Source organism: Anas platyrhynchos, chromosome 14 (assembly GCF_047663525.1).
Source record: "Anas platyrhynchos isolate ZD024472 breed Pekin duck chromosome 14, IASCAAS_PekinDuck_T2T, whole genome shotgun sequence".
In the NCBI taxonomy this organism is placed as follows: Eukaryota; Metazoa; Chordata; class Aves; order Anseriformes; family Anatidae; genus Anas; species Anas platyrhynchos.
Window position 1 is genome coordinate 11893208 of NC_092600.1, and position 24063 is coordinate 11917270.

The following is a 24063-nucleotide window of genomic DNA, read 5'->3' on the forward strand; positions in this document are numbered from 1 at the left end:
CCGTAGGAGATCCAATTACTAGGACAGAACTTTCTTTTCGTTGATTATTTCTGATAATTTATACCTATAATTTATATGCATGTATATATATATATATAATATATTTTACCAATATTTATAATTTATGCTAGGCAGTCATTCTGGTGGGGGTCTATTATAGACCACCAAACCAAATGGATGAGACATTCTACAAGCAGCTGGCAGAAGTCGTGCAATCACCAGCAACTGTAATTGTGTGGGACTTTAGCTTCCCAGATATCTGCTGGAAATGCAATACAGCCCAGAGGAAGCAATCATGAGCCGGCACGGAATAAGACTGGCCTGGCTGAACAGAGAGTTGTGGCTAGAGCTCAGGAAGAAAAAGAGGGTTTATGACCTTTGGAAAAGGGGGCAGGCCACTCAGGAGGACTATAAGGATGTTGCGAGGCTGTGCAGGGACAAAATTAGAAAGGCCAAAGCTCATCTGGTGTTCAGTCTGGCTACTGCTGTTAAAGATAACAAAAAATGTTTTTATAAATACATAAACTCGAAAAGGAGGACTAAGGGGAATCTCCATCCTTTGCTGGATGCAGGGGGAAACTTAGTGACAAGAGATGAGGAAAAGACTGAGGTGCTCAATGTCTCCTTTGCCTCAGTCTTTAGCAGCAAGACCAGTTGTTCTATGGGTATCCAGCCCCCTGAGCTGGTGAAAGGGGACAGGGAGCAAAATGTGGCCCTCACAGGAGTGGCTGAGGGAGATGGGGTTGTTTAGCCTAGAGGAGAGGAGGCTCAGGGGTGACCTTGTTGCTCTCAACAGGTACCTTAAAGGAGAGTGTAGCGAGGTGGGGGTTGGTCTGTTCTACCACGTGCCTGGGGACAGGATGAGGGGGAAAGGGCTAATGTTGCACCAGGGGAAGTTTAGGTTGAATATTGGGAAGAACTTCTTTACTGAAAGGGTTGTGAGGCATTGGAATGGGCTGCCCAGGGAAGTGGTGGAGTCACCATCCCTGGAGGTCTTTAAAAGACGTTTAGGTGTAGAGCTCAGTGATACAGTTTAGTGGAAGACTTGTTAGTGTTAGGTCATAGGTTGGACTGGGTGATCTTGGAGGTCTCTTCCAACCTAAATGATTCTGTGATTCTGTGATGATTGTTTTATTATGTAAAGGACAGTCCATATGGCAATGTCAGTGCACATGGTTTTCCTTTCTGCCCCATCAGTGCTGAATAAGCTAGATGTGTGGTGGAAAATAGATGCTTTGAAAGACTACAGTACTCTGAATCTCTCATGTGCGTTTTCAACACTGTCTTCATTGGCTGGATAAATAACAGCAACAATAAAACCTAGCTTCGGGTGTTTGGAGTGGAGGTGAATGAATATTCATGACTGCAAATAAACTGCACATGAGGCTCACTTTACTGACATCAGCCATTGAACTGCAGATGACTTAGGAACAGGTAGATATTTGTAAAGATATTTCCAGTTGCTCAGGTTGGTAAGCAACAGCACAGAAAAACAGAATAACAGCTACACATAAAGTTCCTAGGTGCCTGCATTGCTTGTGAGTCTGTGGTATATCCTGTTAGTGTGGTGGAAACCCACTGAAATCCCCCTTGGCCTCTCATACTTCAAAGTATGACAAAGGGGGCCACCCTGAAAAACAGATTGTTACATTTTTTGAGCAAGACTTTTTTTTTTTTTACTTTTTTTTTTTTTTCATCTGGATGAAAATGCCACTATAATCCCAATCGGATGAATCTAGTTTGTCAGGACTGTAATCCACTCTGTTACTGGAACATCACACAGCACTGCATCCTCCTGTCCATCTTTTCTGGTGCAAATTATACCTTTTTGTCTGAAGTGTTTCCTACTGGATGGTTTCTAGGCTCTTTTTTTATTTATCCCTCTCTGTCCTTTGCCCTCCTGCTTTGCTGTGGAAGGTTCACTCTAGAACATGGTCCTATCCTGTAGTATTTATGAAGTGAGACTTCCAGCCAGATGGGTGCCATGGATCACTTTGCTTACTAGCAGTTGATAAGTTTCATGGTTGCAGGGGTCATGGCTTCATTCAGGCTGTGCTTGTTCTTCATCCACGTTCTTTTCCGTTTGCATCAGTGTTTTGATTGCTGTATGCTGGCCTAGAAGCACTCAGGGACTGTTCAAATGGCCAGTTGCTGTCGCTCTATGTACCTGCTGCCCTACAATTTTCACGCTTCCCCAACAGGCTCTTGCTTGCTCTGCCACTGCTTCTGCCTCCAGAAAACTGGCCCAAGCATCCCAAAGAAAACTGCAGAGCAGCTTTCTTTGTCCAGAAGCCTATGCACAGCCTGGATCTGACTGCATTAGGGGATGCAACTGCATGCTGCCAGTCTAGATTTTATTTCCATGCTCAGTTTTAAAATGGTATTTGATATTAAGACTTGGTTTAAGTGGCTGGATCAAGCAATAGCTAAAGGAGAGGCCTTGTAAAGAATCTTTGGGTGATATCCATTAGAGCTTCTTGCTCCTGAATGGACAGCTCTCCACTGGTTTTAGATGCACTGCTATCTCAGAGAGGTATAAATTATACAAACTCATTACAAGGTTATTGTGATAGTTTTGGTTTCTAGTTCCCATCAAGATTAATTGGAAGGGAAAATTGATATTCCCTACAGAAGTTTGGGAGTTTTCATATTTGAGGGTTTTTTTGCAATAACTTCTTTGGAGGCTTGGTGAAATCATCTATCCTAAAACACAGTTTTGTTTCTACCTTACATGGCTGGAACGCCTTTCCCCAGGAAACAACTACAACAACAAACCACAAAAACAACAACAACATAAAACACATTGCTTTTGGAAAAGTATCTGTATCCCAGGAAATTTGAGTCATGATATGACTTCCTTCTTCTTAGCACAAGCCAGGGCTGACTGACCTCTCATAACAAATTTCTGCTTGGTCTCTAGAAGCAGAGCCATTGGGACACGACAAAGAAATGCTCAGAAATTGGGGAAGGAGAAATGGGGTTGTTCTTCCTTGCACTGGACCTGCTCTGGGGACCATGAGGGCATTTGCTTCTGGCTGTGAAAACTTGTATCATCTAAGAGATGTGGTGCAATTGCAGCATCCTCCTAAAACTGAAATGTCCCCTTACAGAATCTCTGGATCTTGGTCCAGTATCCTAGTACAAATCATGCCTCAGCAGCATGCCACCATGACTCTGTGACTCTGAGCATGTGTTCTGGGCTTCCTGACCTCCTGCCTTCCTGCTGGTGCAGGATTGCATGCATGTGTAAGGGGAGGACAAGGAGAGCTGGGAGAGGAGCACTTCTCCATAGAGCTTGCTGAAAGGATGATCTTGTCCTGACATGCTAGCAACTTGGAGAAGGGTGAGTCCTCAAATTCACACTCACTTTGCCACTTTTGCTGGGAAAGGAGAAGTCAAGTCGCAGCAGCCCCAGCACCTGGAGAGGTGAATATGAGTCTAAAGGCACAGGCTGAGGTTTGTAGCTCTGGGGTTTTTACTTTGGCAAGTGAACTAACTGAAAATCATCTAAGAAAACAGAATTGCCCAACAAAGGAAATAACAGTATATCCTTTTTGTGTGTGTCTGTGTGTGTGTGTGTGTTTTTTTTTTCCCCTGCAGTAACCACAACTCTCTCCTCCTGGTCTGGGCATGCTAGAAAATGCAACGAAACAGCCAAGTCCTATTGTGTCAATGGTGGGGTATGCTACTACATCGAAGGGATTAATCAGCTGTCTTGCAAGTAAGTGAGTGTAGTTCTTGTGTCAACATGCAAATTACTTGTTTGGGGGAGAGGAGACCTCTGTGCAACTGCAGGAGGATGGGTAGTTCTGAAATTCTGGCAATTACAGTTTGAGCCATGCAGGTTAAGAAAGGGAGTCTAGAGGGGCGGGGGCAGGGGAAGAGGATTCATATTTTCTTTTTTGTGTGAGTGCCACGGTTTGCTTCTCCTGACTTTTCTTTTTTTTTTTTTTTCCTTTTTTTTTTTTTTTTTTCTTTCTCTTCTTAGAATACTTTTGTCCTGGCCATTTTCTTTCCCTTCTTCCCTTTCTCTTCTGCAGCTTCAGGGAAGGTTGTGTCCCTCTTGCTCTCCCTGAGCTGTGTTCCTAGCCTTCAGCTGACATGTTCTTTCCTCTGAGCAGGGGGTCTTCCCCAGTGCACAGCCACCAGAGGGGGTCCCTTGCAGATACCTGCCTCTTACTTTTCCTGTCTGGTTCTCATGGACACTGAAGCAGGTTTAGCACACAGCTCTTCACCACTCTGTGCTTGCCTGTGTGACAGGCTGTGGGCTGTTTATTGCTTCCCTTCAAATATTAGAACCTGCAAAAAAGAGTGGGGAGATATACTAAGTTATCCTTAAAAGGAAATTTCTTGGAGGGGTTAAAGTGTGGCTGTATAGAGTGAGGGATATGGAATAGGATGTGAGAGCTTTTCACCTCTGGTTCAAACCTATTCCAATTAAAAAGCCCAATAGCCTCTCATGGCTCACCTTCCAAGCCTGATGTGGACCAAGAGAGTGCAGTCTGATTGTCAGTGCTGGAGACAGATATACCAAGCAAAGGCAAGCCTCTACTCACTTCTGGACTTCTGCAGAGTGAGCATGAGCCGGTACCCTGGGAGTAGAACTGGCTTGTGCCCAGCCAGTGAATCTGGGTGAGTTAGTGCCCGGTCTGGCTAGTGAGTTCAGGAGCTTTGCTGAACAGATGTAGTCAGTATTGGAGCTCACCAGGCATTACTGTGCCCAGGTTGGAGAAGCCCAGAGCTGTTTTCACCCTGTGTGGACCAGACACCTGTGTGTAGAGAGGGTCTGCCAAAGGTGTTTATATCTGTGGATCTCAGCCTAGTCTCACTGCCATTGCACAGTGTGATGCCCTCCTTGCCTCCTCAGACCTTGAAGGATGATTCTGAGCAAAGCCCTCATCCCTCTTGGAAGGGCTGTGTGCTGGTTTATGCTTAGCACTACTCCTTCCTTCTCCCAGTACTCCATTTTTTTGGCAGGAGTAGAAACAGCCATGTGGAAATATTCAGCTGAGCTCTTATGCTCTCACTTTCCAGAGCAGGATCAGATGTGGTGGGAAAGATATGGGATAACAGCATCATCTTGACAGTGTTCTCCACAAGAAACATGGAGGAAGACACAGCCACTATTGTGGTGTAGGTGCAGCCCTGTGAAGCCCCAACAGTTCCAGTCTTTCCATGATTGAGCCTGGAAGAGCATGTGGTTCTATGTCTATCTCTAAGCAATGTGCTGGTGCCAGAAAAATAGACCTCAACACTATTTCTTTTGGGAAAACCTTGAATCCAGATCAAGACTTTCAGATCTGACCAATTACTAATTGTAGCAAGAGTTACCTGAACCCCTGACATATGCAGATAAAATGTTTAGGTTCCATTATTCTTAATGGAGGATAGACGCGACAGTTATCAAGTGTCATCAGCAGACAGACTGATTTAACCAAAGTAATTTCAGCCCTGCAAAGAAACAGTCTGCCTTCAAAACAGGCTGCTGTCGTAGCTGATGAACAGAGGGGAAGCTCAATGACAAATTCCATTGAGATTTTATGTGCCATGCAAAACAGACATAATTATTTCATATAATTTGAAAGCCATTTACTTGAAAATGGGAAATGATTTCTGGTTTTTGATGAGTCCCAAGGTACCAGTTGCTAAAACCAGATGGGAGTTGAATTGGTGTGCATGGAAGAGCATCAAAGTGCTAACTCAAAGGAGATGTTGGAAGGTCTGCTAGAAAACAAAGTTCTGCATTAACAGGAACCAAGGAGACCCAAGTGACTTCCACACAATGCAATCACTTCTGATCCTACTTTACGAGGAGATATCTGCTCATTCTCCTTTGATTTTTTTTTTTATATATATATATATATTTTTGTTATCAAATCATTGACTGAAGATAAGAATTGCTGGATTTTGAGGTGCTGTTATATAGACTTTCTGGGGCTCCAGAAACATGACTTTCCCAATAACTTGGAGGATTCTTGGTGAAGGCTGATGATGGATATACTGACTTCAGACTTGCCTGCCCATCAACTAGCAAAGTGCTGAAATGTTTCACAGCTTCCTCATTGCACTAAGGCAGAAGATCAGCTGCTGTGGTATATGAAAGATTCGATGATATCAGTTCAGATGAGAAACTAGAGAAGGAGTCAAAGATGAAGGCTTTGTCTTGCATTTCTCAAATCTGTAACATGGGATTCAGCTACATCATCCCTCTGAGATGTAGGCATGGAGGAGATCCTTCTGCACACAACCTCTTCAAATGCCTTGGAGTGAGAGATCAAACAACAGCCACATGAGCATCCTGAGCTCTATCTGGACACTGTTCCTACTTCGCTATTCTGATTAGAGTCAGCAGTACCTTGGGGGTCTTCTGGCACTGTGTGCCCCCTTGCAGTCTTCCTTGACCAAGTTCTAAGGAGATTCCAGCATGCCTGGCACCAGCATTGTGCTGCCAGCCTTTTCAACACCTTTTAAGTACCAGGTATCAGAAGACAAAATTTTAAAGAGCTCTTGTTAACTCCATCATCCTGTAATCAGAAGTGGATTTCATTGTTTGCAACTGTCCATGAGCACAGGAGATCCTTTCTCTGTTATGTCTGGCACTCTGGAGCAAAAAGAGCAGCTGGATTTTCAAATATTTTCTTTTCCTGAAGTGGCTCGTACTTGTGTTGTTATAGATATTGCCTAAATTGGCAGCCAGCCTTTTAGTATTGTTTTTAATGGGCTTCCCAGAAATATATTCCTCTCAGTCTTGTAAGTTCTGGAGAGCAAACAGCAGCTCAGCTTTTTCCTGCAAACTCACCTCCTCTCTCCCTTTTCAATATACTTCATCTAGACCTTGGAGGATGCAGTTTCTTAACCAGGGAACAGCCCAGAACAGATCTGGAGCTGTTCCAAAAAGTATGTCTGTTTTGGATTGCGTGCTTGCATAAATTAGTCCTTAATTTGAAGTAAATTCTATACATGCTAGAGTCAAAGGAAAACTGAATATGATACAATCTGTGTTGTTATCCTTACGCTGCAAACAGACCACCTGGAGGTTAAATGGGAGAAGTCTGATCTGCCTCAGATATTCTACAAACTTTCACTGTTAACCCAGAAAACTACTGAGTCACACACATACAGAATTGACTCAACAGCCCTAGAAAATTAAAGAACCCAGGCTCTTGCTGTCAGTAAAACTTTCTTAACCTTTCTCCAGACCATATTGCTCAGAGATGCTTTAGAAGTTTTACTGGTTTCTTACCATAACAGTAAGGAAACTGCATAGAACAGAGCAGGGAAGATTCCAGTGCCTGCAGAAGGAATGCACACAAGCAAGTCTCAAGGCCTTGAACGGGGCTGGAACATAAAATAGAGATGACTGATTTGTTGTGTCCAGCTGAACTTAGTGCTTGGGAAGATTAGCAACCTCTGAACTTGGGCCTGCTCCATCCTGGAACCCATTGGGTTCTTGATAAAAATTAGAGCATTTTGAGGCTGCTCTAATCTTTTGTCACTGGGTGCCAGGCCCCATTGGGTTGTGCTAGAGTGTATATTACAGAAGAAATTAAAAACTCTTCCTAGTTAGGTCTTGGCACAGGTCTTCTGCAGTTGGGGTCTTCTCAGCCAAACAAAGAAACAAAGCCAAGGATCACTGCTGCACAGCCCCCCTCTGCTTACTTAGAGGTGCTTCAGGGTGCTTCATGGCTCTTTTGTGTTTGATGTAGCTGAAGTGGCTGATACTGTGGGCCAGGATCTTCCTAAATTGCATTGGATCAGAAGACTGAAAGCTTTATAGAGCAACCCTCTCCCATCTGGTAGTACAAGTTGTGCTCACAAGAGTCAGGCTGTAGTGTTTACAGATGCTGACTTTCTGGGTTTAGATTGTCTATATTTAACAAAATCACGTTAAATGAAGAGCTCACAGTGTTGAGCTAGGGGTGAAAATCTCTATCTCCTATTCCAAATCTTCTGAACCAGCCAGGACTAATTCATCGGGTTTCACATGCTGTGATAGAGTTTCGAGATGAGTTACCTTTTTTGTGTTCAAGTGGTCCTTCTATGCATCCAGTTCAATCCCTTTTAATGCACGTGTAGCAAACCCTGGAGAACCATCTGAGTGTGGAAGCTGATCCTGTAACAGTGAGACTCAGTGAAGGCAACAGTGCAGATCCCACTTTGCTCTCACAGCTCAGTTGGAGCTGGGCTGTTGTCTTCACTGAGGCTAGAAGTGGATGTCCTTGTGATTTGGACTCTACTATAGAGCAAACATGCCTTGATTAGCTGCTCTGGATAAGGACTCTACATTTATGCTGGTTTCTTTCTTTACTTATCATTAGTGGTTTTGTGGAGTCCAGCCTTTTGTGGCTCTCCAAGAGCCTGATCATCTGGGACTGGTCAGGGGACAATGACAGAACTGTCTTCTTTTTCAGCCCTTTGCACAAATAAGCAACATGCTTGAAACATTTCTCCATTTCCTTTTACCAGTGCATTGTGTTCTTCTGCTGCAGCTTTTCCTTATCTTGTTATTTTGAAGCACCTGCTTGTTTACATTCTTCTGTAGCATGGATTGCATTATGAAAGCTACTGATTTTGGCATACTTTAAGATCTGGAGGAAGTGGGCCAACATTTGCAAGATTTAGGTCAACAGCTGGGCAGAAAATGTTTTGCTTCCAGCAGGAATATTATTATAATAATGCTATTAATAAATAATTAAAAAAATAACAATAATTATTTCTCTGCCCTGATTCAAGGTAAAATGTCAATGTTTTTCAATTTTCATAAATAAGTTTGCTCTGCAAACAACATAGAAATGGATCATTTAAACAATTTTGGTTTGTAGTTTTCAAGATGCTTTATTTGGCTGATCATCTCATTACATTTCTTTTACAGTGTAAATATTTAACTGAAATTCATCCAGAGCCAAAGAGCAGAACTTTAGGAATATTTTTGAAATGTGGGGGAAAAAAAAATAAATCTCAAGGAACTGGTCAAAACTGACTAAGTTCATTGGACGTTTTTCAGGAACAACAGAAGCTAAATAGAAAAATCCCTGACCAGTTTTGTTGATAGATTTGCAAGTAGAAAATTTTTGTATATGGCAAGTGGAAAATTGTATTTGTTTTTAAATCTCATGCAGTTAGTTATGCACAGAGGGGTGGAGTCAAGCAAGGGCAGTCTTGGGTATTCTCCACATTGGTGAGGGGCAAGTTGCTGTCTTTGAAAGGTTCGTGCAGCCTTGCACTTCCCCAAGGCTGTTGCTATGAATACAGCTTTGTCCACTTTCTGTAGCCTTTGAGGAGAGACACGTTGGGCCTCTGAGGCCAGTGAGCAGACCAGGGAATCCAAAGGTAACATTTGGAAGAACAATTTAACATCCATTCTGCTGGGATAGACAGGCAAAATTGCTTGGTTAGGGTCAGATGTGCAGGAAAAAGGATGCCACGATGAAAGACCGTCTCATGACTCTTGGCCTTAGGAAGCCTTAACTGTCAGATCATATGCTTAGCTGCTGAAGAAGAGCTGCCCACAGGCCTGTGATACAGGCAGCAGGTTCTGCATGCAGAAGTGTCTTCCATTTCCTCTTCCTGTACAGAAGAGGAGAGTCATGTGCCATTCATGTCAGAAATTCCTAGAAGTCACAGATGGAGACATAGTAATAAAGAACAAATCTTCATCTTTACCAGTCTAGGAGTATGAGACAAAATGGTTCCATGGGCAGTGCATACTTTCAAAGTTTTCCTGGTAACCGTTGCTGCCAGCATCCATGCTTCTGAGGAATCAGGACCCAGGGAAGAGAAAACAGCACTTGTGGCTTCTGAGCAGTCTCACAAAGCACACCTTCTGCATGTGATTGCTTGAGAAGCACAGTGTCTTGACAGCCTGGGAGGTGACAAAAGGTGCTCATGTTCAGGGCTTCTTTTCTATCATTTTTTTCCAGTGCTGATTCACTAACAACTAAAGATGTAAAACCTGAGCTGTACTAGAGAGGGAGAAGACTCTTATCTACTGTCTTCCATCTAGAAAGTTCTCCCTCCCACGCTAGGCTGACAGCAGAGATCTAAGGATTTGTTATATGGTAGCTGTCACAGCATCAAAGCCACTTTGACACATTTCCGTTTTGCTTTTTCACTTCTTACCAATCTCTTTTCCTTGGTTTTATTTCCCTCCATCAGTTTTCACATGATTTTGAGTCTTCCCTTAATGGCATGCAGCTTCAGTCACATTCAAGTTCCAGACACGACTGACATCTTGCAGATCTGTGCCTGAGACAGTTTTAGGTCCTTTCAGACAACGTGTCCATTTTCTTAAGTGCATAGGGCATTTGCCTCATTCATCAGTGCCCTGGAGGCCATTTGGGGGTGCTCACAACATATACCTGAGCTGAAGCCTCAGATCCCTGACAAATGGGTAGAACGTTGTAAGTTAAACTGGATGTCCTTGAAGACTCAATAAGTTCATGACTGTCCATGATGGTGAATAAACTTAAACAAGGATTCAGAAGACACCATCTGTTTTGGGTACTTTGTTCAAACTCCATGCAAGCTTTTAAAAGCTTTTAAAGTCATGATTCACCAGGGCTGTCCTTGTGAGTGCATCATCCAGCTGCGTCTTTGATTGCCAACAGGGCTTCTTCACTCTACTTCCAGCACCAGCTTCCTCTTCTTCATTACAAGAAAGGTCAAGAGGCCTCATTTTTGATGGTAACCCTTGGGCCCCCTTTTCTTGGGAGCTGTCTGGGTACCCTGGCATTGAAATGACATTACTGGTATGTTTCTATTTCCTGTACTCCAAGATGACCATGAGAAAAGACCAGGGAGTCAAATTTCCAGTTTCAAGAATGGCTTGGACACTGAGGAACTTGTGTACAGCAAGGGACTGCAATGAATCCTCATGCAGAACCATGCCCTTAAGTTTCCCTTGAGCAGGCTGGGATATGCAAATAGCCCAGCACACTCCCACATGGAAGTGTTAGCACAGTTCTTAAGAACCAAGCGTAGAGTAGCACAGAAAACAAAGCTAGTTATAAATAGAGGGTGCACCAGATTTACTTAGTGCAGATGTACCAAAATTGCAGTCAGAACCAGCAAAAAATCATGTACCAAAAACACTTCAGTCATGCAGGCCCTTTTAATACTTTCTTTTGTGAGAGGGATAGCCAGTGAAATCTCCCATGGACATGGAACATTCTGACTTTTAGAACTGGGAAATTTGTTCTTTAGAGGAAAAATAGGTTAAAGTGGTGGATGTGAAGAAGTGGAAAAGGACAGTAGATTGGATGGAAAGATCATACAGCATTTTATTAGCTATTGCTTCTGCTCCTTGGTTTGTGCTAGATTCAGCTGTGTATCTGTAGGTCCCCTGCAGGCATCCATCATTCAGCCTGAGCTCAAGCTACCTCTGGAGTACCAGCAGGTTGTCAGCAGAAGGATGACCTCCTCTAGGAGCCTGTGACAGTGATGTATCAGTGTGTCAGCAGATGCCTCAGGCTTTCCCAAAAAGTGTTAGTACAAGTCTCCAGGCAGGGAATAGACCTCTGTGCACTGGAGGAATTGTGCCAGTCACGACATTTGTTGGAGCCAAGAGATCTTCATGCTCTGGCCTGCCTTGTGGCCAGCCACCTGTTGCCTCTGCTTGTGTACCCTTGGTCTGTAAAGCTGATGTGGGTGCTGAGAGCCCTTAGCACTCCCTCACATGTCGCGTTTCCTACCTTTTAGCCCAGATCAGTGTATGTCCATGATGAGGGAGAACTATTAAAAATCAAAGTTTTCTGGACATAATCAGTGAGGAAGACTTTTCTGATTTCTACCTCCGTTCCACAAGGGAACTACACAGCTGCTTAAAAACCCTGCCCGTGTTCACTTAAGTAGGGAGAAGCAGAAATTCAACTCTCTTGGCTTTTTTTTTACTGCCATTGACGTTGCATATCCGTAATGTGCCATCTAAACATAAATCTGGCAAGAACAAATGCTACCGCAGCCCTTAAGCAACAACACAGAACTAATCTGCCAACATGCTTTTGAACTACAAAGCTTTGATCATATCAAACACCACAGAGTTCAAAACGTCGCTTCCTCCTCTCCTTTGCTGTGCCACAGAGTGGGAGCAGGCATTAGCGTCCATTTGGGAGACAGGATTGGATCAGATCTCCTGGGTCAGGCCAGGACCTTCACGTGGACCTGGGCTTTCCTTGCTCCATCCATCTGTTCGTGCAGGTTGGGATCCATCATCTGGCGCAGCGCCAAGGCTACTCTGGCTGTTTGCTGTCCTTTACAGTGGATTGGCAGGCAGCTAAGCCATCGGACTCAAGTTGAGGCCTCTGGACCTCATCTTTTCTGGTGAAGTGTCTTTCGGTCTCTTCTTTACCAACCAGCTGGTGCCTGTCAAGCACTGAGGCCTAGATGAGGGACAGGGACAGAGCACTCTTGTGGGTGGTAGCTGAGAGCGAGGAAGGTCTGACATGTACAAGATATAGGACCTGCAACACAGCTTGCTCCAGGAAGTTGGAAAACATGTTAAAACTCTAGCTATTTGTGATAAAACCCTATTAAGCTCCGGGGAGGGAGGGAGGAGGGAGTCAGGAGGGAGGGAGGGAGTTTCAGGACAGGTGGGTAGAGATGAGACTTGAAGAAAGATAGGCATAACTTTGATGAACTATCCAAGAAGGTCATGATAAAAGCAGTAAAGTAAGGGAGAGAGATCAGCACCAGGGGAAGAAATGTTTGACCACCCACAAATGAGTTCCCATCACTTCCCGGTTCACTCGCAGCTGTGGCAGGTCAGGATGCAGAGCACATGGGTGTCTCTGCACCTGTGCGTAGCTCAGCAGCTCCCACCACACCCTGCCCATGCTCCCACACCCCCTGAGTCCCACTTGACTGGGAGCTGCTGCAGGGACCTCACTTGTGACCTATGCACCTGCCCTGTGGCCCTTGTCCCCAGGGCACTACAGCATCAGGGTCATACAACTGGTGCCCCCTGAGCTAGCACATCCTGGCCCATCCATCATGGATGGTTGGACCAGATGATCTTGGAGGTCTTTTCCAACCTTAACGATTCTATGATTTTATGATTCTATGAATGGGATAGCCTGGCCTGCAAGAGCATGGGCAGCGCAGCTGGGCAGCGCATGAGACCTGTTCCAGCTCAGCTTTCTTCTCTGTCCCTTTCTCTCTGTTAACACAGAGATTCTGCACATGCTTCCTCTCTAACCGCAACATAGCCATTCTCCCTGGAACATCCTGTGAGTACTTCTGGGGGTAATGATGTGAAGATGCTTGCCATACACCATGCTTGCTGTCGCCTGAGCAGCTGCTCACCGCTCTGTGATGCTGCTTGCCAGTCTTGTCTAGATAGTGGCTCCAAGGAGAATCTCTGAAAGTAGGGTGCAGCCCATCTCAATCTTCCGGCCAGCTGGTGCTTCTAGCAGGTGAGAAGGAAGGAGGCAGGCAGAGGAGGAAAGGAGGGGTTTAGCTGGCGGCTTGATGACCCAGGCCTAAGATAAAGCTGCAATGCTAATGTTAGAGGTTAAAGCAAAGCAGAGAGTAAATATGCGCGTGAAGCATTTATTTTTTCCATTCATCACAATGCACTTTTTATTTCTGACCTTAGCCTCAAGAATGGTGCCAGACATGTTCTGTGATTTCTCCCCTTTTCCCCTCCAGATGTCCAAATGGATTCTTCGGACAGAGATGTTTGGAGAAACTGCCTTTGCGATTGTACATGCCAGATCCTAAGCAAAGTATGTTTGAAGACAAAAAATGCACCACACTACTTAAAACCTCCTGGGCACAGCGGTGGATGTAGAGTGGTCTAGTCAGGGATGGCTCTTGGTGTCAGCTTTGGGCTAGGGCTTAGGGATGCAGGTAAGGGTGCAGGCTGAAAGCAGACAGATAGGAGTTGTGAAAGGGATCAGGAGGGGCCTTGGTTCACTCTGTTTGGGTGTCATTTTGCTATCTTGTTTCTTTCTTTCTGGTTTTCTTTCTTCCGGTAGGTGTCCGATCGAATTCACAGGAGACCGGTGTCAGCATTTCGCAATGGTCAGCTTCTCCAGTATGTCTCTTTCTACTTCTCTCTCTCCCTTGTTATTGTAGCTCTGTGTCATGTCCTTAAAGCAGGTTCTTCTGTTCTCCAAGAGCCCTCTTCCTGTCTTGTGCACTCCCAGCTCTGCTTGGCCTTAAGAGGAGCTGCGATTGTTGCCAAGAGGAGAATCAGGGCTCTTGCTATCTCCCCATTCGTTAGAATGGGATCTGCTTTCATTTCTGATTGAATTTAATGTTGCTTGCTCTTTTCGTGCAAAATACAAATACGGCACAAGGTTATGTGGTGTGCTGTGTGAGAACAGTCTGCAATAAGCTGTATCTGCTAGCATTGCTGTCTCACCGTGGACTATGTGGTGCGGTGCAAGAGATCTGTATTTTTCCTGTGACTCTTGCAAGTTGGGTGTGTGAGTCTCTCTGTACCAACTGAGGAAAACACAGTGAAGGCTGTTCTGAAACTTCCCTTGCACTGAGGTTGTGATTTTGTTACCTGAAGCTAAACTGAGCACAATTGCTGTTCAGGTGAGATTGTCAGAGGCTGGCCTGGAGCATGCCCAGAGGTCTGGGTAGAGCCCATGGTTCATGGCCGGAGCCAGAGGTCATGCTGGAGCCTGCTGTGGTCTCAGGGCTCCCCTCCCTGCAGAGCAACACAGCATGCAAACAAAATCTGCTGACTAGGCATCTCTGACAGTATCCATCCTGGAGACAGAGATGTTCCCATATCTCCTAGTAGGTCAGACAGCCTTGCATATGGGGTTGTGTTAACTGCAGTGACTGATCCCTTGACCTTGTATGCAGTGGATGTAAGTACCCTACAACTCCTGTACTTAGTGCTTCCCAGTGTCTAGTTCTCAGTTCCCATGTACTGTGGGTCTCCAGAGATGCCTCACTTACAGGTGTCATTTGCTTATTTTGTTCAAGGCAGATAACTTTTGCTAGGTCTCTGTTCAGACCATGTCCTAGCACCAGTGGGATCCTTGTGTGGATAAGGTCTGACCTGAAAGAAGGTGCAGCACTTAGCCTGCAGTTACAACACAGTGACTATCTGTGTACCCCCTGCCTCCATGCTGGCCATTTGGACCATCGCAAATGGTGTTTTTTAAAAGAGAGTTTTTAAAAGGAGCCACAGAAGAGGCTCCAAGTAGTGGGAACCAGGGGAGAAAGGCCTCTCCATGATACCTCCTTGATTGCCAGTGTCCCCTCTCTTACCACTCTTTAAGAAATCCTTCAGTCCTTGTCCTGAACTGGCAATAGCAAGAGTCTCATTAGCACATGCTAATAGCTGGCAAGGGCTTGCATTAAACTCTCTTCTGCAGAGTATAGAGACAAGATGCAGATGGGCTTTGTGGCCCTTGGGACAGCTTGGTGTTTTTACATTGCCTTTTGTTCCAAATTGGCTTCCAAAGTTGAAACTTCAATTGATTTATTTTTTTCAGACTAAAACATCCAAGTAGATCTTTTTAAAATGTCTAAAGATAATGTTCTGTTTTGATCTTTAACCTGATGCAAAAAGGTTTCTCTTCTACTTTGGATCCCACAGTGTCAGGGACTCCTGCTGCAGACAGCAGTGGGATGCTCACCCATGAAGTTGGTTTCTAGGGTGTCTCATGATGTGGCATCCAACACGTTCAGACACTATTGCTATCATGCTGCAAAACAAAAATGGGTGAAAAATAGTTTTATTTTGGAAAAGTGCTTTTTTAATGAACTGTAATGGCAAAAGTAAACAGTATGATTTTTTTTCCTCAGCCTTCAGAATTTATGGGAATGAGATTTCTTTAAATTTTATTCATGTGTTGAATGAACAATGCCAACTGACACATTTCCTTATCTCAGTTCTGGTCTAACCATGGAATAGTAAGGTAAAAACAGTTTAACAATCCAGGTCACTTATCTGAACTAGGATAAAAATAATCTAAGATGATTCATACGTGTTTATAGCTGTTTTCACTTTCAGGTCACAGTTGGGTAATATATGTAGCAGCTACACTGCAGCAAAGAATGCACTGAACTTGCCATTCTTTCAAATAGAAAACACATTTCACTCGAGTCTGGATTGCATGAATGCTTACTTTCTACTTTAAATGATAATTAGGTCACATTTGGAAGTTGCTGTTGCTCTATAATTCACTCTGTACTTCATCATGTATGGGTTCTGACAGGTCAACAGCTGAAATACTTTAAATGAGTTTCAGTCATTTCCACTGGAAATAAAAGAGCTCTGACCTGATTATTATTTTGAGAACATTGCCAGCACTTGACAGATACTTAAACAATAAATAATGACACCTACCCTGGTGTTGTAATAAATGTATTTGGGATGTTTTAGGTTTTCAGGCCTAGATGGGAGGCTTCTGGCTCTTTAATATAATTATTACACTGTAATTGTCAGCAGGTATATCCCAGGTCTGAGGGAGAACCTCTGCAAAGTAAACTAAATTGAAGGATGCAGGTTCTGAACGGATGCAGCAGATACTTTTCTGAATTTGGGCCAGAAGTAGAGATGGTTGCCTTCTTCCCAGCACCACAGATGTTGTGCATCTTCCTTTTGGGAGCACCTTCCTATCTCTCCAGTTTGAACCACTACTCAGGTTTTGCTCAGGAATAATTCCCTATGTTCAGCAGGGGCTCAGGCTCTCATTGTCTGTTTGGCAGGTTGCTTTGGAGGTTTCTTTGACTATCAGAAATACCTACTAGACTACTGTAATTATGAAGATGAAAGATGTATTTAGATTGTTTTTCTTGCAAGTGATATTTTCTAAGTTGCTGTTACAACCATATGACCAAATATCTACTGTCAGACATATGCTGGGTATAACCCACTGCTTGAAGTTGTTAAAAATGGCACTTTTTTTTTTTTTATGTCATGCTCACACTGTTACTATTTTCTAACAGATTGGTACAGAGGAACTCACTAGGAATTGTATTATTGGGCTAGCTTGGGGACATCCCAGTCTGTCCTGACTCAGCCCTTATTTGGATGAATAACATTTGCCTTTTGTAGAAATTTGCAACACCAGAATTCAAGCAAGAATCTCTGTTGTTGGTTCCTATCTGCTTGTAAGGAGTTTGCATTTTATTTTGCTTGCACTGTCATGCAAATGTAATGGGAAACGTATTGAGACACTGCAGAAAAGAGAAAAAAAAAAAAGAAAAAAAAAAGAGAGAAGCATGATAGAGCAGCTACCTAACTAACAAAATGGATGCATCATGCAAACAGAAAACATTGCTCTGGCTGAGCAAGGTACCACTTCAGAGCAGAGCTGTGGTACCTCACTGTGTCAGCTCTCTCAGCCTGCCTTTGTACTAAGCCTGCATTAATTTCAGCCTCCCTGATGGTCTGTTTTCCAGCAAGAATCATACCCTAAGGAGGTCTAAGCCAACACATTTATTTTGCACAGCAGTGGCTATGTATGCATAGGCAGTTGGTTACCATCAGCCATGGATGGGCAGTAACCTGCTAAGCTACAGCAGCACAAATACAGGCTTTTCAGACACTGACACATAGTAATCACACATCCAGTAAGTATGGGCAAAGTCTTATGGGGAAACTCAAAAGTTTTATCCTGTTTATCATAGGTCAGTTCTACGACAGTATGGCAGATGGCTTTGTCACGTTGATAAAAACAGAAAATCCACCAGAAGAAACAAGGAAGGAGAGATGTCAGAGAAAAGAATTGCACATTCACTGAGATTAAAAAAGGTGAAAGGTACATACCTGAGAAGAAAAAAAAATGCTCTGATGCTGCCTGAAGTCTGGTTAGATCCCTTATGTCTGTATGAAATTCTACTGATCTCACTAGATCCCTGTGCACACTCCTCCATCCACACATAATGAATTGGCTGACAGGACAATGTTGGAAAATGATGTTGTTTAGGCTTTAAATAACCTGTTGGAGGAAAGCCTTTTAGAGGCTATAAAACATAACTGAGGAACATTAAGGAAATATTTAAGCAATTTTATTTTAGATTGAAAGAGAATTAATGGCAGTAAACAAAATGGACAGTGGCTGTATGCAATTACAGTATAAAAGAGAGGAATACCCTCGTAGATGAGAACACAAAGAATCATTTCCATGGGCTGTGAGTTATTAAATCATCTTACTAAAATATTTTTCACATCAAACTCTGCATATTTCTGTGTCTGCATACATTTATAGTTGCAGATATAATTAATAGATATCCTGCACTGTACATAAGGTGTATATGTACATACAGTGATGAGAAGGTAAAGTCATATCATCTGCTAGTTTCAGGAGTTAGATCTTGTGCTCGTGATGTATCTTTGATAAAGCCAGAGGGCTGGGAGCCTGTTACTACAGAATGTACAAAACCAGAAATCCTCTTTGACTTTTGCCACTGGGAATGCGATGTACAGTCAAGGAGCGACCAGCCATACTGGCAACCTGAGTTCACATCATGGACTCTTCGTCAGACCCACTGTTCTCCCTGCCCCCTTCTTTTCAACAATAGTGCAGCCAGACCCTCATTATTTTTTGAGGGAGCTTTTAGACATCTTTGCTGGAGGTTTGAATCCAAATTTGTGCTCCGGGCTACCTTCCTAGTCACTATCGAGTGTTTGGCACCCAAGTATGAGAATTAAGCTAACCTAACACTAGTGCTGGCATCAGGCTGAGACGTCTAATCCTTCAGAGATGCTGAGGGTGATGAGCACAAACTCATTAATTTAGCTGTCAGATGTCTCTACCAGAGTCTCTGTACAGTATGTTCACAGTCACGTGTGTCTCTGTCTAGCTGTCCTTGCACTAGTGAGAACTAAAATTTAACACATCATACTGTTGAACCACAGTTTTATTGAGTCCATAGTATTAGCTCCCAGGGACCATTTTGCAAGCCGATTGATTGGGAAATCTACTCTAAAATTGACAGCTCTGAACTTGGGACCAATGTTCTGCTTTCTGATGTGATTGTCCGGCTTCTGCTGGCAACAGAGCAATTTCTGAAGCCATTGGGCATTCAGTGCAAGAAGACTCTTTTCTTGGACAGTAGCTGGATTTGCATGGTGATTTCCCTGCATTGGAACATCCTTAAAAGTGGCTCTGAAATCTACTGAAGTGCATAAATATGCTCTTCTCTGGCCTTACTTTTAGTTCAGAGGACCTTGAAACTGCCTTAGCCAGTGGCAAAATGCTGCCTGTGGTACCAGCCCGTTTCAATTGTTAAGGGAACTAGGAACATATCTTTTTCCATTTCTTTCTTCTTGGTGCTGTTCAGTATACAGCTTCCCTCAAAAACAATCTTGAACAATCTTTGATAGTCCTCACACTTACACTACGCTTTCTTAATAAAACCTTTTGATCTGCTTAGATACTCTCTTTTTCATTTTTTCTCCCTTTGTAGTATCACCTCTCAGAGAACCTCCTGGGGTTGTGATCTTTGCCTTTGCAGTCAGATTTCCATCTCTCCTTGCACATGTGGGTGAATTTCAGCAGTATCACACACACACAAAGTCAGTAAGTCTTTCTAATAAAGACCTCCTGGGCCAGCTTCATACACAACTGTGTACTGCAGCTCTTTCCAGAACTTGTAGCTTTTCCAAAATCACCCTTTCTTTCAAGAAACATGCCTTTTTTAAAAACCATGCTGGCACCTGAATTTCATAGCTGCCTGTTATACATGAAACCAAGACCTAGCCTAGCTCTATATTTTCTCAAGAAGTTTCTCAGGTCTTTATGAAACACTGCTGGACTAGTAAATTTCCAGGCTTTGTGCTGGCTGGATGTAAAGGTTTCATAAAGCGTGTCAGCAGCTATTTCATTCCAGAAGGAGCTGAGATACTGAAAGTTAAACACCATAATCTCCAACAGGAACATTTACACCTTTCCTAAGTCTGCACATTTGAATTATTTCTGCCTGAGATTTGTGGGGAAAAAAATTAGAAATTTGGGATACAGTTCAGTGTCTGTGACTATCTCTTGTCTGTGGAATCTGAAATTACATCTTAATGTTGCTATTTATTCATCTCCCACAGTCATTGTCACTGATCTAGAGGAAAAATGTCATCCCATTCAAATGTTTTCATTTTCTATTTTCCATTTTTTTCAAATAAAAGCTGAAGTCTGTAGTCTGCCAGTAAACATCCTAGAACAGAGCCAGCAGCTGATGTAATTTAGCATGTTCTCCATTTTTACCCTGTATTTCATTCTTTGTTTCTTTACAAAATTAATTTTAATTCATAGTTGGAATCTTCCCACTAGTCTGCTTTGGAAGGGAAGATCAGCATTTTCTGCTGTCCGCTGAGAGCAGGCTTCCTAAGAGGAGGAAGACAGCTACACTTGTTGCATGGTACTCAGTGTAGTCATCTGAAAACATGGAAGAGAAAAGCTTGATCTGAAAAAACAGTGTCTTGCAGTCACAGACTATCTTGTCATTTCTGCTTTCAGTGACTGCTGATATGAAGGTGTATCCTGAGTTCCCAGATTTATATGTCCCCCAGGGATCCCTTGTTGAAGCCATCAAAAGCTTTTTTTGGTGGGTCTAGCTCCTGATCAGTTTGCTTTGTGGCAGGACATTTCCCTTGTATAGGTATTACAGATTCCTTCCAGGAATAGATGACAAAAATGGGAATTTCCTGAATGAGAACCACTATGTGTTCTTAACCATCCACTGCACTAGGTGTGATTTGTGTAATGATTTCAGCAGCATAATTTCTGAGCTACCATAAAACATTTCCTGTAAATCAGACATCTGACTCTTCCCATCAGTTATTCTTCTCTAAGGAAGTTACTTTCATAGAGCACTTCCAGCCAGAAAACTGAACTGTTACTACTTGCTGTGTCTGTACCAGGCTGTCTCATCCCCATTGTCCCCTTTGTACATTTCTCAGCTTCAGGCCATTGACCTGAAGTGCAAGCTACAGCATCTGGCCTGGGAACAGAATCACATGTTCATACAGCAGCACACAAATTGGCTCCAAAGCTGCCAGCTAAGCAGGTGTTGAATCAGAGCAGTGTATCTATTGGATGGGAGGCTTCTTTTCTTAGGTATAGTTTAACTTGCTCTGAAGTCACCAGGCTGCAGCTGGAGGAGTGTTGGTGATCACACAAATATATGAGTGATCCTTTTGACAGGAGCTGTTTGGACATTTTCTTCTCTCACTGCCTCCCCATACAGAGGTGAAATGTCCCCTTGAGTAGGTGGATGAACATACCACTTCAGGCTCTTCTAGGATCTAATAGAATGGACCTTCTAATAAAAGGTCTAAATCTGAATTTCAGCTCCTCTGTTCATTCATTCATGAGTAATTTCCTACCTGCTGATTGCAATATGAGAATGATAAATAGAAAAATACTTTTTTTTTTTTTTTTTTGTAACCTACCTTTCTGTTTCCTGCTCATTCTCTTACTCATCTGAGCCCTAAAACAATATTTAGCAGCATTTTAAATTCCACAGACATTGTGCAGCTTCCCTTTAATAACACAATAGCTGCTGACCATTTAATTAATGTAATGACTACGCTGTGGTTTGGCTGGGTAATTACAGGGCATTTGTGGTTTATCATAACAGGGTTATTTCTCTCTCCTGGACTCCAGTGCAGGTTACCCCTGGGGACCTCCTAAAGTTAATTACGAGCTAATCCACAGAAGCTCGCCGATTCACTATTGTTACATATCTGGACTCCTGAGGCCTACCCAGTTATTTTTATTCATACAGTACTGGACAAGCAAAAAGGTTGTGCAGTTTATGGAGAGCTCACAGACTACTCAGAGAGCGCACTCAATGCCCAGTCCTTAACTCACACACAGTGTCCTTTGTCCCCAGTGTCATGGGACATTGCTCCCTCATGTCCCCTGGAGAAAGCCTCGGTCATGGTGCAGTCCAAGTATTGCTCATCAGTACAATTTATTATTGATAGTCTCTTTCTGGTCCTCAGATGTTACTTCTCCACTTTGTTTCACACCTTGGAGCATGCAATGTGACTCACATAGTCCTCTGGGGACCCAGGCATGTTTTGGGGGGCATAATGTACACAATAGCTAAACATCTTAATAGCATTCTTAGGCTACTTGAAGTCCTTGTTAGCACAGGCCCAGTTTTCTCAGCCATTTGCGAAGCCCTTATCCTTCTTAATCATCCTAGAAATCTACAACACAGTGAGACCTATCTCGTCTTGAATTGTTACTTCCATAAAGATATTTTACATTATGTTGTTTTGTCTGTTCATCTTTTAAAGGAGGTGAAACTTTGGAACATAATGTAGTCCCAAAGTCACGATGCATCAAGTCGGTATAGCTCTTCTGTCCAAAAATGAGAAAAAAATCCACCACAGAATTTGTGACTTAACAATAGGCAGTGGGTCAACAGAGTACATGCGCTACTTGTAGCACCTAAATCCAACTGGGTTTTTCTTTCAATCCACTTCAGCTGAATTTTTTCCCTTGGGAGAAACCAGTGCAAGGTCCATGCATCGCCTGCTGCCTCAGCAAGCTCTACTTTGAACAGCTGAGTAGCACCAATCTGGATGATTGGATCCAACCTGAATTATACACACATACATTGCAGATGAGACAAAGAGCATGAAATGAAGCATTTTTGTCATCTCTTATATATTTTCCCTTCTCCAGCTCTCCCATGCTTGCCACCTTTCTCTGTTGGACAGCCACTTTTATATGTACAGTAGTTTGGTATTTGAACATTTACAAACTACTAGTTTGGTCTCTTTTGGGATCAACACAGAAGAGCCCAGCTTAGCTTTTATATACAAGGAATAATATAAATACTGCAAAGTAATGCATCTAAGTGGATAGTAGATACTGTTTCCTTAACACTAACAGCTGCTTAAGGAAGAATGAGTTCTATCTTAAGATCAGTATTTCCAGAAAGGTTCGGCAGGTACAACTGGAACAAGATTTTCCAAAAAACTTGCCCCCAGTTCAGATATTTTGGGAATATTCAGATATTTTGGGAAATCTCACTGTGGTTTGAGGTGCTCAGTCCTAGCTACTTGCCATGATCAAGGAACATGTTTAAGTACAGACAAAGGTAAATGATATGAGAAAAATAATATGCCCATTTCCTCAGCCTAGAGCAACCATCTCAGAACTGTCTTACTGTGATTTGCATGCTAGCCTCTGCCTATATTGATTCCCTCTGCCACAAAGCTGGAATGCAATACACTTCCCTATTGCAACAACTCCTGTTAGGATGGAGTGACTTGCCTTCTGGAGGAGCTGCTAGACTAGCCTAAACCTCATGCTTCCCTATGTACAGTTAATGTCTGCAGAAGGGACTGTCATCTGATAGTTTCTGGGAATCCCCAGCAGCCAAGTGTGCCAGACAGCCACTCTATTACTGACAGGCTGCATGAGATGCAGGTTAATCGAATTGCTGCAGGACACAGTACAGGTGTAGCACATCACACAGAACACCTTCTCCATTATCAGCAAATAGGACTCAAAGCTTTTGAAGATGTATTACTTTTCCTAATCAACCTCTTAAAAAGCAAAGGAGACCTCCTTCAGACATGGAATGCCATCAGAAATAGTTTTGCTCCAGATCAAAATAAATTTGTGTCTCTAGGAGAAATGTTTTCTCAAACATGTTTGTTCCCAAGTGGAATATTGTTAATATACAATAGGCATGCACTGTACGGTATGCCATGTTCATGAAGATGATACCCCTCTGCTGAATGCAGAAAATTACACTTTGAAGCAATGTTTTTTCTTGGAGCTGGGGTCATCGTGTTAGCCTCTGGATTGTAACATGTTGAATAATTTTGAATAGTCTCTTCTTTAAAGAAGAGGCAAACCTTCCAAAACCCAGAATACTATTAAAGTGTTTCCTCCTTCATTGTCCCAGCCCAGAAGGCAATACCTGCATAATGCCCAGGCTGGGAGGAGCTCCTGAGCAGGGAAAGGAGAGAAGGCTTCCTTTTGGATATATTCAGTTGTGGGTGAAACAGAAGCAATGCCTGTATCTACAACTGGCTGGCACATCACCTTGGATGCTTATTGTGCTGGAACAATTTTTCTGCATACCATCAAACAACTATTTTGCTATTATGGTCATTAGTGATAATAGAGA

At 43.1% G+C, this 24063-nt stretch overlaps 1 protein-coding gene across 9 annotated transcripts in view; it reads left to right on the forward strand.

Annotated features, from left to right (window-relative positions):
• The window catches only part of NRG2 (neuregulin 2), a 172687-nt gene that overhangs the window by 132602 nt on the left and 16022 nt on the right, over window positions 1-24063 (forward strand). For 4 of the 9 annotated variants that reach the window (XM_027468097.3, XM_027468096.3, XM_072023205.1 and 1 more), the window contains 2 exons: window positions 3601-3721; window positions 17599-17729. The exons of 1 other annotated variant lie outside the window; for it this stretch is intronic. In XM_027468097.3, coding sequence (XP_027323898.1) covers window positions 3601-3721; window positions 17599-17729 — 252 coding nt within the window. Of the gene's footprint in view, window positions 1-3600; window positions 3722-13644; window positions 13722-13973; window positions 14033-17598; window positions 17730-24063 lie in introns of all 9 variants that reach the window. 4 more of the 9 variants (XM_027468089.3, XM_038186514.2, XM_027468088.3 and 1 more) reach the window with 2 other exon arrangements.